This window comes from Syngnathus typhle, linkage group LG11, assembly GCF_033458585.1.
Source record: "Syngnathus typhle isolate RoL2023-S1 ecotype Sweden linkage group LG11, RoL_Styp_1.0, whole genome shotgun sequence".
NCBI lineage: Eukaryota > Metazoa > Chordata > Actinopteri > Syngnathiformes > Syngnathidae > Syngnathus > Syngnathus typhle.
The window spans coordinates 5,138,025-5,159,844 of NC_083748.1; the positions used below are offsets into that span (position 1 = coordinate 5,138,025).

Below are 21,820 nucleotides of genomic sequence, written 5' to 3' on the forward strand. Positions count from 1 at the left end.
AAAAAATAACAAATAGAATCAAACTTTTGCAACATGATTTATTATGATCCTGCTTTATTAAATGATTCATGATTTCTTTTTCTAATGTTTCCTTACGTAATTTAATTTACAAACTGCATTTGCAAGTGTAATATAGCTCTTTTTTTTATGGACATTATATTATCTCCCTTTTCCCTCCCATCCAAATCGTTTTCATGCTGCTGCACTACGTCCACGGACGTGCGTATCTTTGACGTCAGGGGGAGCGCAAACGGAGCGGCAGCGCCTCGCACAAGCCCGGCCAACAGCAGCAGCAGCAGCTCATCTCTCTTGAAGGCAAGGAGCGCACAACCCCGGGCACAAATCGCCATTTAGGTATGTTTTATTTCTTCAACGCATTGATTTCCATGGCTTTCATGAATGCGCAAATTATAAAGTGTCCGTGCATGACACCCGTGTGAATGAACCTAACGATGCAGTCTTGCTTTGCGTGTCACATCCTTGAGTGGTGCAGTACACCCACAGTGGTTTCATGAACGCACGCAAGCACAATTTTAATTTGGACCAAAAATGTCTCTTTGTCTAAAATTCATTCTTTGAGAACAAATTTACGAGTGTATTAGCTACAAATTTTGCAGTGACATATCTTTAAAAGCTTCCACTGGTGTCATCAACTCCTCTCTTGACCATGCAAGTGATGTTATTCTTTACATTATTATTACATTTTTTTTTGCTTCTTATTCTATGCCTCCTTTTTGTAACTGGTCCTGTTTGACCTACTTCCAAGCGGTTATTCACGCTGCCTGTCAGCAGATAAGGTCGTACATTGAATTTTTTTCAGGGATGCAAATTGTGATAAAACGCTGCAATCTTTGCTGTTGCTTATCAACAGAAAACTGAATTTTAAAATCAATTTGGAGTCTTTAGTAATGTTTAAAATTCCACAAAGATGGTGGCCAGTTGCCATGTCAATGGCTTGAATCACAGCTCAGGTCCTCCTATGAAGAGTTTGCATGTTCTCCCCCTGCTTGTGTTCTTTGCATACACTACCTTCTTCCCACATTGCCAAAAAAATATGCATGTTTGGTTAAATGAACACTTAAAATTTCACTCGTTGTGAATGGTTGAGTAAATATGCCCAGCGATTTGCTGGAGACCAGTCCAGGGTGTACCTCGCTTTTCTCACCCAAAGTAAGCTGGGCTCCAGTTTACTTGACCGTAATGAGGACAAGCGTGATCGAAAATAGATTAATGGTGTTGTCTCATTGTCATTCAGTGGAGTCAAACATGAGCTGGACTAAGCATTAATCACATCAGGCTAAGGGAAGTACTGGATCTATTTTTGCAGACTGTGCAGCAGCATCTCTGAAATATAACTATGGACATTGTATGCCACAGCACTATTCAATTAAAAATTAAAAACATATTCCAACTTATGCCTTAATGCTTTTGCATAGTTTGCGACAAAAAGTCAGCTTTTCAGCACGTGTTTTGTTTTGGTGAGGGCTAACAAATGAATTGTGCGTGCTGCATGTCTCGTCTCCTCTCAGCTGGAGTGTGGCGAATCCCATCAGTGCGACAGGATGCCTCTAGGAGAGGACGGCAATGGGTGGAAGAAGAAGACGTCGGACATTAAAGAGCATTATGACTTCAAAGAAGTGCTGGGGACGTAAGTTGGAGTGGCCCTGTCATAGCTATGGCTGAAAAGTGGGACACTGTAGCTTAAAACTTGTCTCGTGGTTAGTGTTGTACAAGTGACTAGTGCTGTGTAATTTACAATACTATTATTCTGGGTTACATAATATAGATTGTATTTGTAGTCAATTGTCAATGATGCCGGACCTGGCATAAAGTCGCAGATGAAAAGCTCCTTATAGGCTCGGAGAGACGATTACAGAGAAGCTCTTACAGGAATTCAGCGCACGAGGTTAATTGATTTATGTTGAAATATTCAATTCTGGCTAATCCTCACAGTTTGAGGCTTTGTCGAGTGTCAGGACAAAGTGTCCTCATTCAAGAAGATGTGACGGAGAAGACGCTCATGTTCTTCGTCACACGAGCACACTGCAGTCAACAGACATAATGCACGATCAGAAGTGTGACAACACCGCTCGTGTCTCACTTTGGCTTGGAGCCCTGTGAGCCATCAACAAAAAGTGTGCTCAAGTCAATACAATTAATAAACTATACTTAGGAGACTCACTCAGTTTGTTAGTATAAACTGTTGGTTATTTAAAAGGGATAGTGATAGTCAGTCACTTCAGTTAGCATCACTGGTTGTCATGGCAGCGAGTCTATTAGCAGTAAGTTCGGTGGTCAATTTTAATTGGTAACATATGTGGTCAGTTAGTTAGTTAGTTAGTTGGTTAGGGTTAGCAGTTAGTTAGCTGGTCAATTTTAATTGTAACATATGTAGTCAGTCAGTCAGTCAGTTAGTTAGTTAGTTAGTTATGAAACTTGGTGTTTTCATTTATATTCAATTGTAAAAGAATCTGAATTTCTCAATATAAAAGAAACGCTTTTGATAGTGTCCTCAGTGGACTGAAAGAAATACATGACCTTGAGAATATAAATGCGGAATGCAATAATACACAGTTAGCGTAAACATTTTAAGTTTAAAGCAGGACGCAGCAATACACACATGGATACTTATAGCAGACTACAACCTTACGATGCAGAATGCAGTTTAGGATGGTATTGATCGAGTTTACACAACAAAACGATCGCCATTATTTATGCTTCTCTTTAGCCATGCATGGAAAAGCTCAACAGTCGTCTCTTGGTTAAATCTCAGCAGCAAACCCCGGGAAAGCAATGTCTCCAAGGAGGAATGAGCTAGTGGATGCTTAATTACACGTGTCTCACAGCAACAATAGCAGTGTGTGACTGCGCACATGCTCTCTAGGCTCCCATTTACGAGAGTCACTGACTAATATTGGGTTTTGTGCGCATGACCTTTCATTCTGGGATCAACATACGAGGAGAAATTTTTTTTTCGTACTCCCGATGGTCACTCGCCGCCCTTTTCCATCCCACGGCATCCCTGCGGTCTCTAACAATGTTTATGGCCTCCTCCTGTGGTCCCCCCACGCTCCTGTGTAAATACATGCCAGTCTCCCCCTCACTGTAATGCATAATGCAATCTGGTCTCGTTTGGAAAACAGCCACGCTACATTTGCGGTATCTATTATTGAACAGGTTAAAGATAGCATCTCTTTTTTCTTTTCAGTTTTTTTAAAACCAGCTGCTGTTCTTGTAAGTGCCTGCACGTACGTTTTGTGGCTTCAACTTTTGAACCTTTCTCTTCTCTGTCATGTAATCACTTTGAATTATTCATCCAATCACTAACACACACACCACATAAAAAAAATACATCCAGATGCTTATCACCAAAGGGTGCTGATTATTTGTTGAATCATCTCATTACTTGCCACAAAGTTACTCTAAATCAGCTCACGGTTTCTTGCTCAAGTAAACTAGCATGTCACTCTGGTAAGAGGTACATCTTGCTGCCATAAATAGGATATTTTGAAAATTGTTACAGATGAGTGACTTTTAGTTGATTTTCAAGTAAAAATAGATTTCATATTATATATGTCGAATCCAGCAGCAAAATGTTTTTAGGGCCACCTTAAGCCATCTCTGAAAATACATTTTTATACTTTTTTTCGGACACTTTTTTTTTACCCTCCGAGCAAGAGGCCTTTAGATTTTGTTCTGCTATTTTTTAACTTTTTTTTTTTTACCGTTTTTTTCCATGTATAATGCGCAAAATTTAACTAATTTATTGTCCTAAAATCGGGGGTGCGCATTATACATGGGTAAAATTATTATTTTTTAATCTTTTTCTTTATCCGGATATGATACGGAGGCCGCCATTACAGATGCGCTTTCTTCTCTGCTGTTCACTTCAAACACGCTCCATACGAACACAATGCTCTCGTATCAGACGCTTGCTCGATCACCTGCTCGTTTGCTGTCACAATGTACCCTACACAAATCCGAAACATGTCTTCACTATTGAGTTTGCTAGCGCATGCGCAGTGACACTGACCGGCAGAATAACATCCGGTTGTTCCCAAAGATGATCTTTTTTCTGAAATAATTTTACGTTTACGGACTTAAGTAGGAGTCAAAATATGGGTGCGTATTATACATGGGTACAGGCTTTTTTCTAGCATCAACATGCCATTTTTAGGGTGCGTATTATACATGGGGGCACATTATACATGGAAAAAAAACAGTAAATCATATTTGACCTGATATTGCTGTAAACTTGACATTACATACATATCGATTTTTATGCTTTGACATGTAAAATCTTCTAATACCAATCTAACGAATGTCAAGCGTTTGTGAAATCAATACAATATGATCAGAATGAACTCTGTAATCACTTATCTCTCGCTAATCTTCTTTCATATGTGCACTATTTTATTTTTGCCCAGGGGAGCTTTCTCGGAAGTGCTTCTCGCCGAGGAGAAGAGGACACAGAGGCTGGTGGCTATCAAATGCATCCCCAAGAAAGCTCTGGAAGGCAAAGAGAACAATATAGAGAATGAGATCGCAGTACTGCACAGGTGAGCTGACCATCCCCAAAAATCCCTCCTGTTGTCCGGTAGAAGAGTTTAACCTCAGGCAGATTATACGCAGGAGGTCAAGTGGATGGGCCACCGAATGCATGGTGTCAGTAGAAACAGTAGGATTGTGCACCGGAAATGTCAGGAGTAAAGAAGATAAACCTATTTTTAGTGTCCCTGTTGCCAGGGCAACAGCACACAGAGATGGTGTGGAGTTCCCTGCAGCAATGTATTGAAGAGAAGGAGACGTAAAGGGGAGGAGAAGAAGTGAAGGTGGCTGCTATGGACTGAAATTCGAAGTCACTATTAAGCCAATAAAAGAGCATTACGAGGAGAAAAAAAAAAACAATCTGGGAAAGAGAGCAGTTGCTCAGCCTGCGATATCCTCCATCATCTGTCATAGTGTTAAAGTGAGATGTTGACATGCGATGCCCTGCTGGATGCTTCACGCTGTATTTCTTTTTTTTTTTACACTTGCCGTCATTTTAAAATCTGCTCTGAGTAGCACATTCATCAGCTCAACGCTGTCCTTGCGTTATTTTACCCTCGCGAGGCATTCTAATAGTGACATAACGCAACAATAATGCCATCTGGTGACGGAATGTTCTATATAGTAATTATGCTCTCCCGACATTCTCAGAATCAAGCACGCTAACATCGTCTCGTTGGAGGACATCTTTGAAAGCACGTCTCATCTGTACCTCGTCATGCAGCTGTGAGTTCTCTTTTCAATTTGAGAGTTGATAAAGTGGAATTAGAATTGGTGAGAGGGGGGCAATTTAAGATAAAAGGCAGATGTTTCATTTTTTTGGTGAGGTTTTATTACTTTCTACAAACCCGTTCTTGTAAAATGATGTTCTGCTCTTATGTTATGCAGCACACGCAGCATACTGTCTGTTCTAAATGAAATATTCAAACCTCTCAGCAGCAGAAGCAGCAATTTTTTTTTAATGCAAAGAGATGCTATTCAAGTTGTTGGACATTCTTCACTATAACTGGTGCTAAAGTGCCAAATTTACTGTCCGACTAGACTTTCGGTATATGATAAATGTGTCAATGTGTTCAAAATCAAGCAGAAAAGTTTGATATTCTCACTTTGACAGAAACGTAGCATGTTTAAATGTTTAATGATAACATTATTTTGTTTGAGGAAAATAACAATGACAAGGGGAGTTCCTCAAGGCTCTGTTCTTGAGACTTTTGTTTTAACACATTTTTTAAAATTCCAATGTGATCGTCAGTACCAACTATATATAGCTGGTGTTTGTAAAGTTAAATTCTACATGTCAATGTATAGGTTCAAGGCCTTGAGGACCTACACTTGTCATTTTTCATTAAAATGAACACAAATTATAGTTTGGAGATGTCTAAACATTACACAGGAGTTCCTCAAAGCTCTACTCTCAAACCACTTGTATTTAGAAGCTTAAGAAACAATGGTGGCAATTAAGGGGGCTTCCTTGGCTTGTTTAACACAAGTGAGAAAATAGAGTCTTGAGGATGCTTTGTGATCTCAAGGTAGTGAACACAAGTGGTTCGATGGCATAAAAATATATCCGTGGTACCTGAAATAGAGTTCCTCAAGCCACGTTCTTGAGCATCATGCTAAAAGTGTAACAAAAGTGCCTCAAGACCAGCACCAAATCGTCATATTTCTCTTGAACATCAATTCTAAACAGATGTTTGCAGATGACATGCTACAGTGAAGTAGAATTCCTCAAGGCTGTTTAGGAGCCATTTGCGTCCAACTTGTCAGCTTGTCATTTTTGCCTTCAGCATCAATACCAAGCACAGCCTGTCACTCAGTTATAATTATAATCAGCTTCAATTTTGTTACGCAGTGTGTCAGGCGGCGAGCTGTTTGACAGGATTGTGGAGAAGGGCTTCTACACTGAGAGAGATGCCAGCCAGCTCATCCACCAGATTTTGGATGCGGTCAAATATCTTCACGATATGGGAATTGTGCACAGAGACCTGAAGGTAGGATGGAAAAAGACAGATTTGGCAGTCTGCAATCTGTGTATTTGCTCTAATCATAACTATATTTGCAGCCGGAGAATTTGTTATATTACAGCATGGACGAAGACTCGAAGATCATGATCAGTGACTTTGGCCTGTCCAAAATTGAAGGAGCGGGCAGCGTTATGTCCACAGCCTGCGGGACTCCCGGATATGTGGGTGAGGCATTTATTTCCCGGGTGAGCCACTCCTCACTTTTGTTTGCTCAGCACTCGCTGGCTCAGCTGACATCCTCTCGCGCACATTGCCTCGTGAGAGGCTCTCTCATCCACTACTAAGTCAAGTGTAAGCGATCTATAAGTACTCTCCATCGTGTTTAACGTGACCCGGCAGCACGCCAAGGTCAAGATGACTTTGTATGCTACCCTCACCGATGCTGTGCTTTTGCGTGTGTTGATCAGCTCCTGAGGTGCTGGCCCAGAAACCGTACAGCAAAGCGGTCGATTGCTGGTCCATAGGAGTCATTTCTTATATTCTGTGAGTTTGAATGAAATCTAAAATTATTTGTCAAAACAAAGCGGCCCAAACAATACATGGCATGCATACATATGGCAAAATAGTGAGCAAATGTCATGAATAAGCATAACGGTTTGATTCTGGATTGGGTGGAAATGGTTAAAAAATGTGTACGATTTATCGATTTAAGTGTGACAATTTCAAAATGTAACAATTCGATTTGATTCTGGAATGTTGCAGCACCTTTATTGTACCAAATATATATGAATGGTTTTTTTTTTTTTTCTAAACATACCCTCAGACTTTGCGGGTATCCTCCATTTTACGACGAGAATGACGCCAAGCTATTTGAACAAATCTTGAAAGCGGAGTATGAATTTGACTCTCCATACTGGGATGATATCTCCGAATCAGGTATCCCTAGCATTAACATCCAGATAACAGGAATCAGAAAATACGTCATTATCAACATAACTTTCTTTCATAGCCAAAGACTTCATCTGCCACATGATGGAAAAAGATTCTTTGAAAAGATACACATGTGAACAGGCCCTTCAGCACCCATGGTAAGAACCATTTCTCATGAACTGATTTGCTATTTATTGTCAGGGGAATCATTTGCATATTTACACAATCCTGACTGGACAACAGATTAAAAACAATGTGTCACTTACCCAGGATCTGTGGAGACACCGCTCTGGACAAGAACATCCATGAATCCGTCAGTGCTCAAATCAAGAAGAACTTTGCCAAAAGCAAGTGGAAGGTTGGTGATTTGCTAGAAGGACAACACGATCAGTGTTTGCTCCTCCTTACTTACCTACTTTCTTCGTCCAACGCAGCAAGCGTTCAACGCCACGGCAGTGGTCCGCCACATGCGCAGGTTGCAGCTGGGCACCAGCGTGGAGGGGCCCAGTCAGATAACTCCCACCAGTCCCTGCCACGGACTCCTGCTGCCCGAGGAGGAAGAAGAAGATGAATTGGGGAATGGAGAGAACGAGAGTTGTGAGTTTGCACAAGCGCTCGAAACATTTATCATGATTTTGCAACGCATACACCTCGACACGTGGTTTACGATGGTGAAAATGGCAAGATAAACTCATCTTCGAGCACCACCAAATAAGAAAGCCTTACTTGCCTATTTGTACTTACGGATCGCTCCATTAAACGTGGCAGAAAAGCCATTGCTTACTGCAGTAAAACAGCAAATTAATGAACGCGCAGTTACGAGCTGTCAGCTCACAATATTGTCACTCTAAACCCGAAACAACTCAATAATTCAAAGCTGATGGGATGCGACGGATCAAGGGTCATTAACGTGGTAATCTATTTTTTTAATTATGGACTTTATTCTGTTTACCCTGCTCAATCGTCCTCAATGGATGAATAAGTAAAGCGTCACCTCCATAGTCAAACACACTCTGTTCTGTGAGCCCGATTGGCTTCCAGTTGTTCTAATTTTACATGACACCTCCATATAAATAAAACACATATATTATATTAAAGATATATTTTTTTATAAATGCAAGAAAAGCACAAAACCGTCCCATGTGCAGGATTCGGCATAAAAAAAATCACAAGTTAACTTGCATCTCTCAATTAAACAAGAATTTCATGGCAAACCTGGTGTGCTCTGACCGACCAATCAGAGGATAGAAGATTGTTGATGTTATTATGCATTCTGTGTTGACTTTGAAATGTGATCAGACAGTTTGAGTGACTCTGAAGGTCCTGGACAGATTAGATTGCCATGGCAACATATTTAAATTGAAATCTGATTGGACAAAACAATTCTAATACACACACACAGGATGCAGTGCAGCCAAGGAAAACACAAATTAATATGAGTGAAAGGAACAAAAACAAATGAAGTTGTAAATTTCAGTCATTGCTTTTAGCCTACCACTCCCCTTTGGCAAGGCAATAGGAAGTGCAATACTGCCACCTACTGTGGTCTGTTGGAATTACTGGAATGAATAAGCATGCATATGCCATCTCGTCACATCTAGTGTCGCACTACAGCGATGACCGCCGTGGAAGCGCAGAGGGCAGCACTGACCGAGACAGCCTGAGGAGCTGCACATACTGCTGCAGGCCGGCCAGTCGCATCTGACCGCAACCTCACTGTCTTTTTTTTTCTTTTGCTAAATGATAATATTGAGACCCTGTGGAGTGCACAGAGGGCTGCTGCCCACCCAGTCTGGCTCAGAATGCAGATTAGTGATCAAAAGACCTGAGATGGTACCCTTATGACAGACATTGTTTGCTTAGTTGTCACATCTACCCAGTTTACCTAAAGGTCATCTGCTTGTTTTGACTTCTTTCATCCCCATCCCTGAATCCAGGTTTTCTTTTATGTCTCCACAAGGGGGAGCTAATGACTGAATGCATGGATCACTTGTGAATTTTGCTACTGACTGCAAAATCTATTGAAAGATTAAATAGTTGGACATGTGAGTTCAAAAGGTCAATAAGTCAAGACTGTCATAAAGGAACAAAAAAAAAGCTAGGTCGTACTTGCCTGCAGCGTGAACCGAATCACACCTTTGAAGTTAAACGATTGAAAGGAAGTCTCTCTTTGCTCTGCCTCAGACTGGGTTGGTGACAAGCCGTGCTGACCTGAAAGTGTATGCATGATATTGGGGGAAGGTGGAAATAATGAAGAGTCTATTTTTTGGGTTCGTTTTATGGCTGTTCTGTTATTAAAGGCTCACACTGAGATCCCCCTCATGAGATTATCTTTCATGATTTTTTGGAATGGGCCAAACAGCCCAGGTGGAAAAGCCCCAAAACACCAATGCATCCATTTTCTATACGATAAGGCCAAGCACACCCTGGACAAAATTAAAAAGATAAAAAAGTTTCATCATATATAAAATAAAAAGCATTTTGCTCATTACTACCCGGGGTCTCAGTGTGGGCGCATTGCCTGCTCTGTGCTGTGCAACCTCTAGTGGAAGTCGGTCTACTGTTTGCATGACCTGGTTAATTAAATATGTTTACATAAATGATGATCAATTAGTATACACACATGACAATGATAATGAATATGATGATTATTATTATTCTGTTGTATTGACAATGATGTACTTCTGTAATTCTTTTGAGCTATATAATGTGAAGTGAGTAACACCAAAAGTAATGTTGACAAAGTACAAAAACACAGCACAGTGGACGTTTTGTTTGACGTTTTTTTTTTTTAAGGTCTATTCATGTGTTAAGTACTAAATGGGCAAACGTATTGGGACACATCCCACAAGAAGTGGAAATGGAAGACATTATGAGGTTTTCTCAGGCTTTTGCAAGAACTCTTAATTGTGAAGTTGGGGGATGTAACATCTTGATCTCTTTTGTGTTGAGATAAATGCTCAAAGGAGATGAGGAAAGATGAATCATTACCATTTGAATATGTGTCTCCTTACTTTTGTCCATGTCTTATTCATCTCAAAGTCCCCTGTCATGTGTAACGATGAAAAAAAAAATACATATCTTGGTTGGACAAAAGTGCCAACGACAAAACAAATGAGTATAAGGGAAAAAAAGGATAAAAGGGAAAAAATCACATGGACTGCAGTCCCAAAGCCATACTCATGAAGTCAAAATGCCTGAGTGCACATACATCTTTTTTAGTGTGTGACTGAGAAAAAGAAAGATGGATGTGATTCTCAGACAGAAAAGAGGAAGACAACAACTTGGGGATGGTGAAATAAATCTTTCCTTGAGTCACGCGATCATCAAATCAGGCCGTATTGAATCATGTTTTTGTATGTTGACCCATACTTCAAACAGGTTAACCATATTGTGCAGTAAAAAAAAAAAAAGAAAGCAATCACTCTGTATTTCTACAACTTGTGGAAAATATGCAAAACATGTGTGAAGGGCTTCATTCAATGTCAAATAGCCATCTTTGGACCACTCTGATATACAATATCAATACATGTTGTTTATGCTTGTTTTATCCATCCAAAGACGTCCAAAATACATAAAAAAAGAAGCACTGTAAATATAAATATATATAAGTATATATTGTATATCCTTTTTTTGTAAAGCTGTTTTGAGCTACAAATGTATGGATGCAATGCATCATGGGTTATTGAACAAAATGTAGGAGAATACAATTTGTACCCACCGAAAGCAGGAAATGGAATAAATCTTCCTTGTCTATGCATTGTGTTTGTCTTCTGTCACTGTGTTGCACTAGCACAAATATGAATGCAAAGATTTTTAATGGGTCCTTTTTTTTATTTTTATTTATTTCCCACCTAATTTTACAACTTGTGAATTTAATTTAATCTGACTCTTGTCAGTAAAGTATTTGACAATATGCTTATTATTGTGCGTATTAGTGAACCCTCCCTGTTTTCTCCATGAGAAAAACATGCAAAAAAAAGTCACCTGCCACGTTTTGATAATGACAACAATATTGATTATTATAACGCACTTTATGGATTGCAGCGGCGTCTTAATGGGCGACACCATGCTTCCTCGCAGTAAGAAGCCTCACAGGTGTATCATGACAGCGCAGTTAGTTAACCTGCAAGGTAATTTGACAGTCTGATGAATTGTAAATGGTGGAAAATAGACAACAGGTATTGCAACAGGTATTAACTACACTATGATATCAATCAAATGTAGATTTAAAAAATAATCTGCATTTGTGCACAGCCATATTAAAAAAGACCTGACAAGCGTGCCATGCAAATGTGTCTGTTTACAGTTCATTTATTTTAAAAAAAAAAGGGAAAACTGTTTGCTGTCAATCATTTGCACTCGCAGAGGTTCGATTTTCGATTTCGAGGTAAAGGCGAGTGTTTACTTAATTTTATGTTTGTCATATAACACATAAAAATGAATCCGCCGATGAAATATTTAGTAGGTTAATTTACACGTTTTTAGTGTTTGCTCATTTGCCCTCTGACGCAATTTTTTCCACACAGTTTGCAAGTGGGAATTTGCAGTTCACTGAAGTTTGTCTATTGTGCAAATGAGGACTGAGATGTCTTGTGTTGTCACAAGTGGATAGTTAATCGCTTAGTATATAAAAAAGGAATGAAAGCATTATTGCGAAAAACAACATCACTCATTTCATCAAATACTTTGCAGATAATAAAACCATGTTGATTGAGTGTGGTATAAAGAAAGTATATATATATATAAAAAAAAAAGGAGAACTTCTGATTATACTGGTACGTGTGCAATAGTTTAGCCACTTTAATAAGACCTCAGTTTCATTATTCTGCTTCCATTTGCATGATGACTAAGTGATTCTGATGAGGTTGCCAAAGGCACTTTCAAGTGATATTGACCTGGACTTGTTATGAAGATAATGCAAATATTTTCAGAAAAAGAGAAAAAAAGGGTCCAATATTTGCTTTAAACCAGTAAACGGTAAGTGCAAAACATTTATTTTCATATTAAAATGTATTCCTATGATTGTGTTTATGAGAAATATTTTTTAAGAGCTCCTGGGGAAACAGCCGCCCACCTCCACCGCCACGGGCCATCCGTCATAAAGGTTGCTTGCGTCGTCATTAGCAGATCGCTGAACAGGCGAGGAGACGTTGACTTGTCAGAACTGCGTCTTTCAACGTGCATAAATAGAAGCAATGAGAGCAGGGTCACTGACCTTCTCAAAGGAGCTTCTGCTTGCCGCCCCGCCTCTTCCCGCAAACACCCAGTTGTCACGGTAACGTACGGACTCGATCAAAGCGCTGCCCATCCCGACAAAAATCTCCCTCATTTCTTTTGTCATCCTGCCGTGGAGAAGTGAAGTGGAGAAGAAAAAAAAATGAAAGGTAATTTTTGTGGAGAGGGAAATCATTTTAGTGGATGAGTGTCTGGGAATTGGACCTACTTTGTTGTCGCGTCGTCAAAGGAGGCCACAATGACAATCTCTCCTGGTTTAATCTCTTTCAGGTACGCCAAGATGTCCTCTGGGACTTTGGCAGCCGAGAAAGTCAGATTAAATTAAAAAAAAAAAAAAAATGGAAATAAATCATCTCTGTGAAAAAGATTTCCAAAACACGTCCCTACCGCCATCTTTCATATTCAGATAGCCACATCTGTCCACAGCACCGTTCTCACCTGAGATGAAACAAACAAACACGCAGACGTGTTTAACATCTTTGCCAGCTTGCATTCATCATCGTATCATCTTCGGCGTATGCATGAAATGTTGGCTCAATTAAAATGAGCATGTTTTCCCTTCTCATTTTCCATCCCTCATTTGTCAGCCGTTACTTCAACAGTATGCATCAAAATTTAAATCACTTTGCTTGATGAAGAGAAAATGTCGACAGAAGTAAACAACAAAACTGACGAAAATATATTCAAAGGTCAATCAGTAAAACGCAAAAAACATCTACCCACGTAAACATTAAGAGGGCTCTTGCAAGATTAAAAAAAAAAAAGATGGACGACTCTTTGAAAATTGAGTCCATGCAGTTCAACCCGGACGTGAAGCATGTGCATATCAAGCATAACCTCTGACTTCTGCTCAATACACAAGGGTCAGATGGTTTTATAAAAATAAAAAAAAATCAGTAACTTAACAAAAGATTTTCCGACATGGTAACATTTTGAATTGAGGACACTGGACTGTTTGTGAAAAAGACATTTCTCTGCCTTTAATCCGAAATCAATTCCTAACCCTAAATAGAGGAATTCAACATGTAAGATTCTGAACTGAGGAAGCCTTTTGGATAAAAGATGAAATGTTTTCAAGAACCAATGAATGCCTACTTTACTATAGCTGATTTTTCTTTTAATCTTTTGTAATTTCATCTACAATATAAGTGAGATATACTGGATCTGATGTGGACAACACAAAGTAAACAAAATAAAATGACAAATACAAATGACTGTATTTGTAAATATTTGGATTATTACTCACTGTTTACAACAACAATATTGAGTCCAGGTCCGACGTTGTTCAATACGTGGCTCATGATGCTGCAGACATGGAGTATATAAAGAACGTGAAGGGTCACAGAGGTTTGCACGAATGGTTCTCGCGTACAGGTGAACTTACATTTTGCCATCGAAACAGATCTTGGGCCCGACAACGTTAGCTGCTCCACTCTGCATGTGTATTGCAAAGTGATCAGGTGGGCAATTTCTGGAGAGGTTGCATTGTGGTGGAGGGGTTTCTGCAATATTTACAAAATATATTTATTGAGATCGAGAAAATTAACAAAAGTAAAACAATCTTTAGAACAGATAAAATGTGATAACGTATTGCATTTTTTACAAGAATAGTTGAAATTAGCGGAAAAAGTAAGAACTGCGAGAATATAGTTTGAATATTACAAGAAAAGCTACAATCTTTTTATTAGTTGTAATTTTACGAGAAAAAGTGTGAGCAAATTTAAGTTAAAAAAATACAGTTGTAATTTCATTAAAGTGTTTTTTAAAAGTTATTCTGGGAGAAAAATGTGCAATTTCACAAGAGTAAGAGATTGTCAAAATAAACAAACTTCATTCTGCTCACTTGACTGGAATTTTAGTTTGAATTGTGCTGCACTTTCCATTCCTGCAACAGAAAGAAGAGAAAAAACATGAACTCAATAAGGCATGACAAAAATGTGATATGCGTCTATTAACATTATTAACATTTCATTATTTATTCATCACTCTTATTTATTCATTGTTTGTGCCTTGTTTTTATTTGTTTGTGTTGTTTACTTGTATGTATATTGTGTACTATGTCTTGTCACCATGTTGTGTAGTTTTCATCATATTATGAGTGTATAATTGGATGTTGTCAACCTTAACTTGTCCACCCTTTCATTGTGAAATAGACATTTAATTGGCTCGAAATTAAAACATATTTCTTAATCAATACAGTCAGCTTGATAATTGAAACATGTTGGTAATTAAGTGAAGATGCTCATTAAATGCTAATAGCCAGAAATGTCCACCGTGTCATCAAGTTCACATATTTTGCTGATTGCATCACATTTTATGCTGTGAATTTATTGAAAAAATACGTTAAAACATCTAATACCACTTAAAATAAAGCATATGAATTTCAATGGAAAATTTAATTTGGGTGAAATGTGGAGATCCCAAAGACTCTGGAAACATGAAGCTCACCCAGAAGATCTCTTGCTCTCTGCCGTATGCGTACGTAGTCGTGCGAGATGGCCCATATGAGCACCAAAACAACAATTACAGCAGCGAAGGGAGCAACTGTCAACCACAAAGAGCAAGAGGATGTTAGTCAACGCAGCATGTGGGCTGTGAAATATATAGTACATCAGCAATCAAAAGCTCACCTCGAAGCTTCATGTCAGCGACAAATGAGTCCGTTCTGTTTCTGATGTATTTGCTGTCAGCAACACAGCTGCTTGGTGTCATGTCATTCGTTCAGGCTGCCTGGCCACGCATATGCATGAGAAGGACCTTTGGATGTGCAACAGCGCTCGTCCTTGTGTTGGGAGAGTAAGCAGGATGTGACATTGTATGGGTACACACCCATGGAGAACACAGCCATCAAGTTTCTCCCACCCACAATGTCAAATATGGGACGGCATCCATTCACAGGTCAGTGATAGAGCTTAAAGTCAACAAAAGCTTGTTTGGATACACACAAAAGTCACAACCCGCTGTCATAAAACAAAACGATAAGATAATTCTTCTTTGCTGTGTATGTTTACTTAATGTGGGTTATTTTCTCTACAAAATCAAATTGCAGTGGTCTACAAAATCAAATTGCTACTTGATAAAAGTCAGAACAATGCGCCCATGTGCAGCTCTAATGAATGTGTTTAGTGCACACTGTTAAATTATGTTAATAACAGGGCTGTCTGTACAAATTGGCATTGCACTGCTAGAAGAAAGCGTGATTAGCCCAAGAGTTTAACGTTAAAGGTTACATTCTGATAATAAAATTAAGATATTTCTGTATTTGTTCCGCACAGACCAATAATTATAACATTTCGTAGCAGTTTTGATGTAATTGATCATTTTACTGTGGCTTACTTCTCTGACAGGCTGCCTGTTGTGAAGCTTCATTTGTGCGGCGCAAAGAAAAAGTCTACACACCCCTATTCAAAAGCAAAAGTCACGTGATTACCATAATAAAGTTAAAAGGAAAACAATTATTTTATTTCTAAAAACCAATTCACACGATTGTAATCTTAGAAATAATGACCTTTTAATTAAACTAGAACAGAAACAAATATAAATTTATTCTTTTTTTTTATGGAAATAAAGCTGACCAAAACAGAAAAGCAAAGTATTCAATCTTAGGAGGTTTAAGGTGCAATTCTTTATTCTTACACTCGAAGAGTCACCAGACAGAAGCAACACAACAGCCTGAAAGAATGTGAGAATAATTTCTTTGTCATACCTTCGGCGGTAATTCATTTACTAGGACTTCCCGATTCATAATATTACAAAGGCTGTTTCTCTTACACTGGTGTGGCGCTCATACACTCTTGTACAAAATGAATACGATTCTCACCTTGACAGAAAATTGTCACACTGAGTTTGAGAAGAATGTTTCTTCGACATATCACAATAATTCCCCACAATTTTCAGACTTTTGATATTGGCCTTCCGAAGGTGTGCGTCAGCTAGTGTTAAAAAAAAAAAAAAGCCAGCTTCTCTAAAAGGAGTTATTCATCCGAGATGGTTTAAGAAGACAAGTTGGAAATACATAGAAGGTTGTATCTAAAGCGTTCAATATTTGTATTATATAATATTTTCTTTTATTATTTTATTCATGATTTAAGACAATTATGAAAAATCTATGTGCTCACCAAGCAACATTCTTCTGTGAAAAGGCGACATTCTTCCGACAAGCTCAAATTCCACTGAAGTTTAATCACTGTGTGCAATGTAAATAAAACTAGAATTTGATGATTTGAAAATCGTTTGTCCTATATTCAATTCGAAACAAACGTTTTGTTTTAAAAAATATGTTATGGTTAGGTATAAAAGGACTTCACAGTCACTACTAGAAGACCAATGAAAAAAACAAGATAAACCCTTATGTTTGTATTGATGACAAACATATTTGTAAAGCACAAACACACACCAATAGTAATGGTGAAAAGCCCATTAAATCAATAAAGCACAAGGTCCCATAATATAAAACTTTTACATCTAAAGTGTGCCTTAAACAGTGAGGGAAGAGGTTTACTTTTTCTTATACATGAACAAGGTCAAGCAATGTAATACCGCGCACGGCCAGCATAGGGCGTCTTTGCACTGCCATTAACACATTCAAACTATTAGGATATTTACATCAATTGGCAAGAGAATTGGCTCTGTAGTGGATTTTTTTTCTAATAAATATGTTTTTGGGGAAGACTAAAACAACACAATCAAAAGTCTTTAGAAGCAGCACAGTGACCAATTGGTAACCACATTTGCCTCCCAGCCATGTTCTGGGTTCGACCCTGAGCCCAGGACCTCCTGTGCGGAGTTTGAATGCATAAATGGTACTGGTATTGGTATAAGTTCAAATATTACCAGAAACTAGACACACACTGAATACTACATGTTAAAATATGAGTTTACTTTTGTGGCACGTGTGTATTCCGGCTTCTGGGAAAAACTCTGCAGTCACATTGATCGTTTTTTCTTGTCCTTTCAAGTCAGCTAATGTAAGCAGGAAAATAAGGCTTGAAAAAGGGAAGCCGGCCCACTCGCAGACAGAGCGGATTATTTTTAGAAGTCAATTATGGCGTTTGAGACACCCCAAATGTCAGATGGCCATGTGACGCCACTTATTTTATAACATGATAATGTTGTATATATTCAACAGCCATTTTCAACCTGCCGTTAGAAATGAAAATGCACATGCGACAATTAGTGACCTTTACTGCGTTGCTAGTGAAATGGTGTTTTTCTCATATTTCTTGGTATTCATTGCTTGAAGTTTATTATATTTCGTGTCATGTCAAAAATGACCAGTGAGAGGATATTGCATCAGCTAGAAACGGCTTTTTTTCACATGTGCAGCTGTGTCGGGAACAATTTGTAACATGGATTGTCAGTGCTGTTGTCGTCTAGCCAAAACGCACAGAACACCTCGGCTTATTTTGTCAAGATCAAGATAACAGAGGAGAATATAAATATGCCTTGCAAAGATTTGAGGTTTTACACTTGTTGAAGGGGGTTTGGTGAAATTGTCAGTGTGTTTTAAGAATGCTCTAGCAGTCATGGCATGGTCACTTCCAGCAGTCATTGGGCTGCTATTCCAGCAGATCCTGTCAAGGTCAACACACACAAAAAAAGCCAATTACATTCGATGTGGGAACGGAGGCTGCATTATCTTGCATTATGTCAAAGGGACTCGTGAGAATACAGACATGTAATCTAACCGGTCCCATCTCGTTAGGCTTCAAAATGATACGATGCTAGTGGTCCAAAAAATGACCAGACCAATCAGTGTCTGAGGGGCGGTGCTAAACTCTTTTTAGAAGCGTCATTTTTCAATTCAAACTCACATGTAACTGGAAAGTCAAAACCAATTACTTAACCCCTTTTCGTACTGCACTTTTATTTGAGGTAGTCACAGTTGTGTCCTGAATAGAGAATCTGGAGAATATTCCGATGGACATTTACTTAACATAATATGAAGTCGGACTGAGAACTTAAAAAATAGAGTACAATAAAAGTAAATGCATCTGACTAGGTTGGGTGTATGTCATATCCAATCAGAAGTTGATGTTAAGAATGTCACATGAAAATCTTTGAGCGACATTGTCAAACATTCATGTTAGTCATCAGGAGCATTCTGAAGTTGCTGTGAGGGCAATGTGAGGTCGGGGTGCCCTTGATCCCTCGACCCTTGCAAGATGATCCCCACTAGCGACGGGGCCAGCCAATACTAAACTAAAAAATCCGGAAAGGCTGATGGCGACAAAACAGGAAGGCGATCGGGCACTGTTGACCCGCAGCTTGCCCCCACACAGCACCACCAAGCGTGCATGTATGTGATGTATTGAAAACAGTAGAAGAGTAGTATTTTAACATTAAAACTAGAGGACGGGTAGGGCAGAGGAGCAGAAAACAGCACAATTTTGCTGAAGCCCGGTCAGCCTGTCGCATCCCTATCCCCCCCCCAGGGAACCCTGAAAATGAGTGCGCCCAAGAGTGTCGAGTGAGGAATATTTACAGTGTCGGCTGTGGACATAGCCAGCCCTAACCAATGTGGCACCCAAGGGGAGATTTTCAATGGCGCCCCACTTCATCAGCGATTTAGGCTTACAAAGGGAAATAGAATTGTTTTTACCATTGTCTGTAATTGATAAGTCACCTAATTTACAACAGGATTTTTAAATAGAATTATCATTAATAAAAACATGTTTTTTTTTTCGATGCACGTATGGTATACAATGTAGATTAATTACAATTTTATTGTCATTCCAGAGAAATGTTGATTTTCAGACGCATTAAAGCAGTCAACTGTTATTTTGTATGGCATGTACGGATTCTAACTTTTCATCATTATTATTATGTGTGTAAATCTAAAACAATGAAGATGCTTTGAGTCAATTTGTCAACCAAAAATGACATCACAGTCGCTTTACTCACCAATCACGGCTCAGCTTAAAAAAAACAGGTTAGCTCTGATTGGGTAATACCCCTGAGCAACTGTGATGTTATTTTCAGTCAACATGTTGAAAAATGGCTGCCCTTCGAGATAAATAAAAACGGGTAGATTTTGTTGCTTAACTCATTCCAATATTAATCGGAATATCGTGTCAAGACCCGTGGGCCCGCTTTGAACATATTTAAAATAAACAAATGGAGGTTTGACTTCCCTTTTAAATAATGTTTCACACATTTCTAGCCTTTTCTGGCAACAAAAAACACACACCTCATCTGAGTTGTATTGTGCTTCCGCTGACATCGCTGGACTTTCCTCATTCAGCTGTCTGAGCGAAAGGTATCGATGGTTGGTCTCACTGGAAAATTAGACAGAGTGAAGTAAGTTAAGAGATATATAACACTGAATAATACACAAGTTCAAAACACTTACCCGAGTGGGAAGCAGAATGTCCGGATAACCAAGACAAAAGATGCCAACGCCGTCATTGACACAAAGGCCACAAAAGCAAGGATTACAGGGTCAAGGCTCATCCCAACCTATAGACAAATGAATCCAATCAATTTTAACCATGGGGCAGTTTAAGGCCACGTAAAGCCAAGCACTTGGTTAATGGCTTGTGGCGCAACTGGGGGAAAAAAACACAACGACAACAATGTTAGTGATTCACACACACGCGTGAAACGTAAAAAGGCCAACAGAGAGCTGCACTTTCTTCTCCAGGCAGTTTGCACCTCAAACAGGCTTTCACAGGCTTTCAGCCAAAATCCCAGAATTCCTGAAGGAGGTTTCCAGGCTATCCTTAAAGCCATCTTTTTTATTTTTGCAGCTCCCTGAGGAAGACATCTGAAAGCCTCAAGTGAGTTACGCTAGCGTGTGTCATATCAAAGCTTGACAGATGAGGTGATGTGAAGACCTATAGAAAAAAAATAATATACGTGTGCGTGTTTGAATTGCTTCCCGAGCTGTTCCATTTTTGCCAAATGTCAACTGACGCCCATCAACCTACAAATATTAGTAATATTAAATAAATGGATAGTGGATCGTAAACACTAGGGTTTAAGTCGGTGTTATGTGAATCAACACCAAAGGGGTCTTGACATTGTTGTAAAACTCTGGCGCATTTGATGAAACCAGTGGGAACATCATTTAATGATGTTAAAAATGTCAATAGTAGATGTCTATTCTAAGAAAATGGCGTAATGGCCATAAAATTAAAAATACAATAGCAATTTGCTTGATATTTTTAGAGGCTGAAGTGGGTTGAGTCCAAGTGAATTTTCAATGTAATTGCCCATCATTTAATGACAAAGCGTTTTCGACTGCTCCTACCAAAACGTAATTTTTTCCCAATGCAAGCCACAAATAAAATAATTTGTTTAGAGACTTAAAATTTCTTTGAATTGGCTTCTGCTGGTTATTTTTCACAATACTTAGGCATAGAAGAATATCCGAGCGCATCAAATGACCTCAGATTTGTTTATTGCTTTAATCTTCATTTTCTTACAACCTCAGCCATTTTGTGAAGTTCATCTTTAGTACTAAGGCGGGTCAAAGCACTTTGTCATGTCACAAAGGTTCACTATGTGATGTGTTTACGTACCTGTGTGATGACGGCAGAAAAAAAAAGAGCGGGGGTTCAAAGGTCCAGGGTGCTACATCCTTATCAAGCTGCAACATTAAAGTAAATATTTTATGACTTTAAGTGGTGTTTTTGCTCAGGCACATTTTTAGTTTGGCAACGGTTGGTTATTTCTGGATCACACTCACCTGTCGGCGTTCTTAGCCTCGCCCACTTTTTTTTTTTGCCTGGCAGGTGAAGTTTATCCTGTCAGAATGACTTGCTGTACACAAGCAAATGATTATTTTCCTTGGCCCCGGCTGCTCTCATTATGTCACTTACCGCTCAGACAAACTGCTCGTGATGAGACACACTTTGAGCTGGTAAACACGCAGCAGAATTGGGCCCCTTTAGATCCACGCCACGCGCCACCCCCCCTTTTAGATTATGTACCTTACATCTATCGGTAATTATAAATGAGACAAAAATTCATCTTAACCCAGATAACAGTAGAGGATCTTATTGCCTTCTGTATGACCTCAGCAAAGTTTTAATGGGATGAAACACAGGAGATGAATTGCAACAAAGTGTGTTATATTGCAATCTCTCTTTTTTTGTAAATGGGGCACCAGAGTGGCCCTTGTTGGCAAGTCTGTCTCT

At 39.0% G+C, this 21,820-nt stretch overlaps 2 protein-coding genes and 1 long non-coding RNA gene across 4 annotated transcripts; 1 reads left to right on the forward strand and 2 right to left on the reverse strand.

Annotated features, from left to right (window-relative positions):
- Positions 1 to 226: 226 nt before the first annotated feature.
- On the forward strand, positions 227 to 10,859 carry camk1a (calcium/calmodulin-dependent protein kinase Ia). Of its 2 annotated transcripts, none has more exons than XM_061290666.1 (12): positions 227 to 354; positions 1,530 to 1,648; positions 4,428 to 4,559; positions 5,200 to 5,274; positions 6,401 to 6,539; positions 6,611 to 6,737; positions 6,980 to 7,055; positions 7,336 to 7,448; positions 7,522 to 7,600; positions 7,713 to 7,800; positions 7,877 to 8,039; positions 9,044 to 10,859. In XM_061290666.1, the coding sequence occupies exons 2-12, from the start codon at positions 1,563 to 1,565 to the stop codon at positions 9,145 to 9,147; spliced, it is 1,182 nt and encodes a 393-aa protein (XP_061146650.1). In that variant the 5' UTR covers positions 227 to 354; positions 1,530 to 1,562; the 3' UTR covers positions 9,148 to 10,859. The 2 variants fall into 2 exon arrangements, with proteins under 2 accessions (XP_061146650.1, XP_061146651.1); XM_061290667.1 differs by having other exon boundaries at positions 9,057 to 10,859.
- A 1,362-nt stretch (positions 10,860 to 12,221) lies between these two features.
- Positions 12,222 to 15,474, reverse strand: LOC133161928 (protein FAM3C-like). Its single transcript, XM_061290668.1, has 9 exons — positions 15,311 to 15,474; positions 15,129 to 15,224; positions 14,524 to 14,565; positions 14,065 to 14,182; positions 13,927 to 13,985; positions 13,068 to 13,118; positions 12,889 to 12,973; positions 12,661 to 12,787; positions 12,222 to 12,576 (listed from the first exon to the last, which is right to left on the reverse strand). The coding sequence occupies exons 1-9, from the start codon at positions 15,390 to 15,392 to the stop codon at positions 12,490 to 12,492; spliced, it is 747 nt and encodes a 248-aa protein (XP_061146652.1). The 5' UTR covers positions 15,393 to 15,474; the 3' UTR covers positions 12,222 to 12,489.
- Positions 15,475 to 16,292: 818 nt separating this feature from the next.
- On the reverse strand, positions 16,293 to 21,348 carry LOC133162496 (uncharacterized). Its single transcript, XR_009716241.1, has 4 exons — positions 21,203 to 21,348; positions 20,032 to 20,138; positions 19,870 to 19,957; positions 16,293 to 18,253 (listed from the first exon to the last, which is right to left on the reverse strand). It is a non-coding gene; the product is annotated as an uncharacterized LOC133162496 (long non-coding RNA).
- Between the last annotated feature and the right edge of the window lie 472 nt (positions 21,349 to 21,820).